The sequence below is a fragment of the Diaphorina citri genome, unplaced genomic scaffold (genome assembly GCF_000475195.1).
Source record: "Diaphorina citri unplaced genomic scaffold, Diaci psyllid genome assembly version 1.1 scaffold26417, whole genome shotgun sequence".
NCBI lineage: Eukaryota > Metazoa > Arthropoda > Insecta > Hemiptera > Psyllidae > Diaphorina > Diaphorina citri.
Window position 1 is genome coordinate 1 of NW_007403756.1, and position 2,033 is coordinate 2,033.

Consider the following 2,033-nt stretch of genomic DNA (forward strand, 5'->3'; position numbering starts at 1 on the left):
AAATAATAATAATAATTAAAAATCTCAAGTCTACCTGTATGAAATTATTCTGATTTTGATCACTGAACTACATCTTATAATTATACCGATTTCAGCTGACCTGGACAAGAAGCTCGAAGACTACATTGAACGATTTAACGGCAAGGTTCGTCTCATTCGGAACACAGAACGGGAAGGTCTCATCAGGACCAGGTCACGTGGTGCTAAGGAGTCCCGAGGGGAGGTCATTGTATTCCTGGACGCACATTGTGAGGTGGGACTCAACTGGTTGCCGCCCCTGCTCGCTCCTATCTACAGCGATCGGAAAATTATGACCGTGCCTGTTATTGACGGTAAGTAAAAAATATTTTCCCCCTTTAGGCGCTTTAGCACTACGGAAAGATTTTTGACTGAAAAGAAAAACATATGGCTTTTTTTTTACGACTTTTACTATATTCAGATGGCCATTTCGCCAGTTTTAAAGGCATATTCAGTGAATTAAAAAAGAAGTGTGTACTTAAATATAAGTTAACAAAAACTTATTTTACTTATTCGATTGAATGATCGATGGTGTTTTGTTAATGGGGCAATACTGAAGCTTAAGAAAATGTGGTGTGCATGGGGCATTTTCTCTAAGAGAGTATGGTTTTTTATCCGACATTTACCAATGAAAGCGATCTTTTTTCTACCACCCCCATCAGGTATTGACTATCAAACGTGGGAGTTCCGCTCGGTGTATGAGCCAGATCATCATTACCGAGGCATATTTGAGTGGGGAATGTTGTACAAGGAAAACGAACTGCCTGAAAGGGAAGCCAAGAAGAGGAAATACAACAGGTATTATTGTACAAATACAATTTATTTGGGACAAAGCTCTAGAGTAAAACTCGTATAAGTAAATAAATTTATTATTTATCAATGTCTGAATGACCAAATTTCAATGTCCAAATTTCCTCGCGCTATATCAATAGCGAAGGTTGCGTGCGAAGGGCATCCCACTCGGAAAATTTTGTTTAGCCAAAACCAGTTCGCCTCAAAGCGATCACTCTAAAGCTGATTGAGAGACCGACGACAAACGCCGACCCCATCTGAACATGGGAAAAGGTGAAGAAGAAGAATGTCTGAATGACACAAAACCGACAAGAAGGTATTCCAATGAGAAATCTTTTACCCTAATTTTTGTTCTGCCAACTAGGAGGGTAACGCACCAGTCTTGTAAACGCTAGACCGCGGATTCGTGTCTCGCCCGGGACGAACTTTATCTTAAACAGACAAGGTTTTTTCTCGGAATGACTGCCTTTCTCCTATCTTGTCCTTTTTCTGTTTTCAATTTCAAACCGATAAGACCTCCGTTTTTACGATTCCCTCTCTCAAAACCTCAAACTTTAATCAGGGAGTAAACCAGCCCGAATTTCCCTTGTTAAGGTTGAATGCGTAGGGCAACTAGGGCATTTACTCGTAAAATTTGTAGCCAAAACCAAATGTCAGCTCAAAGCAATCATCCTAGGGCTGATTGAGAGGCTGACGAAAAACGCCGACCCCGTCTGTACACGTAAAAAGGAGAAGAAAAAGGAGAATAAAAAAATCTCTTGACTACAACTCTTGTGTAATTAAATTATCACTTTGTTCTATTCTATTTTCCAGTGAACCATACAAATCGCCGACCCATGCAGGAGGCCTGTTTGCAATGGACCGGGCCTTTTTCCTCGAGTTGGGAGGTTATGATCCGGGCCTTCTGGTATGGGGAGGCGAGAACTTCGAGTTGTCCTTCAAGATTTGGATGTGTGGAGGAAGCATTGAATGGGTGCCATGCTCTCGAATAGGTGAGTTCTTTGTAGGGATGCAATATTCCTACATAATAGGAATTTCGTCAGAAAAGACCCCCATTTCAATGTAATGTTGTTCTTTGTATAAATTGAGTTCTAGTCTAGATATTCAAATGTAGTTTCAATTGTAGAAGTGTTTGACCATCAGGCCATTTTTCCTCAAAAGGTCTGATGGTGCAGATTACAAAAAAAAAAAAAAAAAAAAAAAAAAAAAATTCCCTCTTTTTT

At 39.9% G+C, this 2,033-nt stretch overlaps 1 protein-coding gene across 1 annotated transcript; it reads left to right on the forward strand.

Annotated features, from left to right (window-relative positions):
• Positions 1–95: 95 nt before the first annotated feature.
• On the forward strand, positions 96–1,910 carry LOC103523554 (N-acetylgalactosaminyltransferase 7-like; the record flags this gene model as incomplete). Its single annotated transcript, XM_008488588.2, has 3 exons — positions 96–332; positions 681–816; positions 1,624–1,910. Coding segments are annotated over 3 exons (626 nt in total), but the record flags the coding sequence as incomplete, so codon positions are not given.
• Between the last annotated feature and the right edge of the window lie 123 nt (positions 1,911–2,033).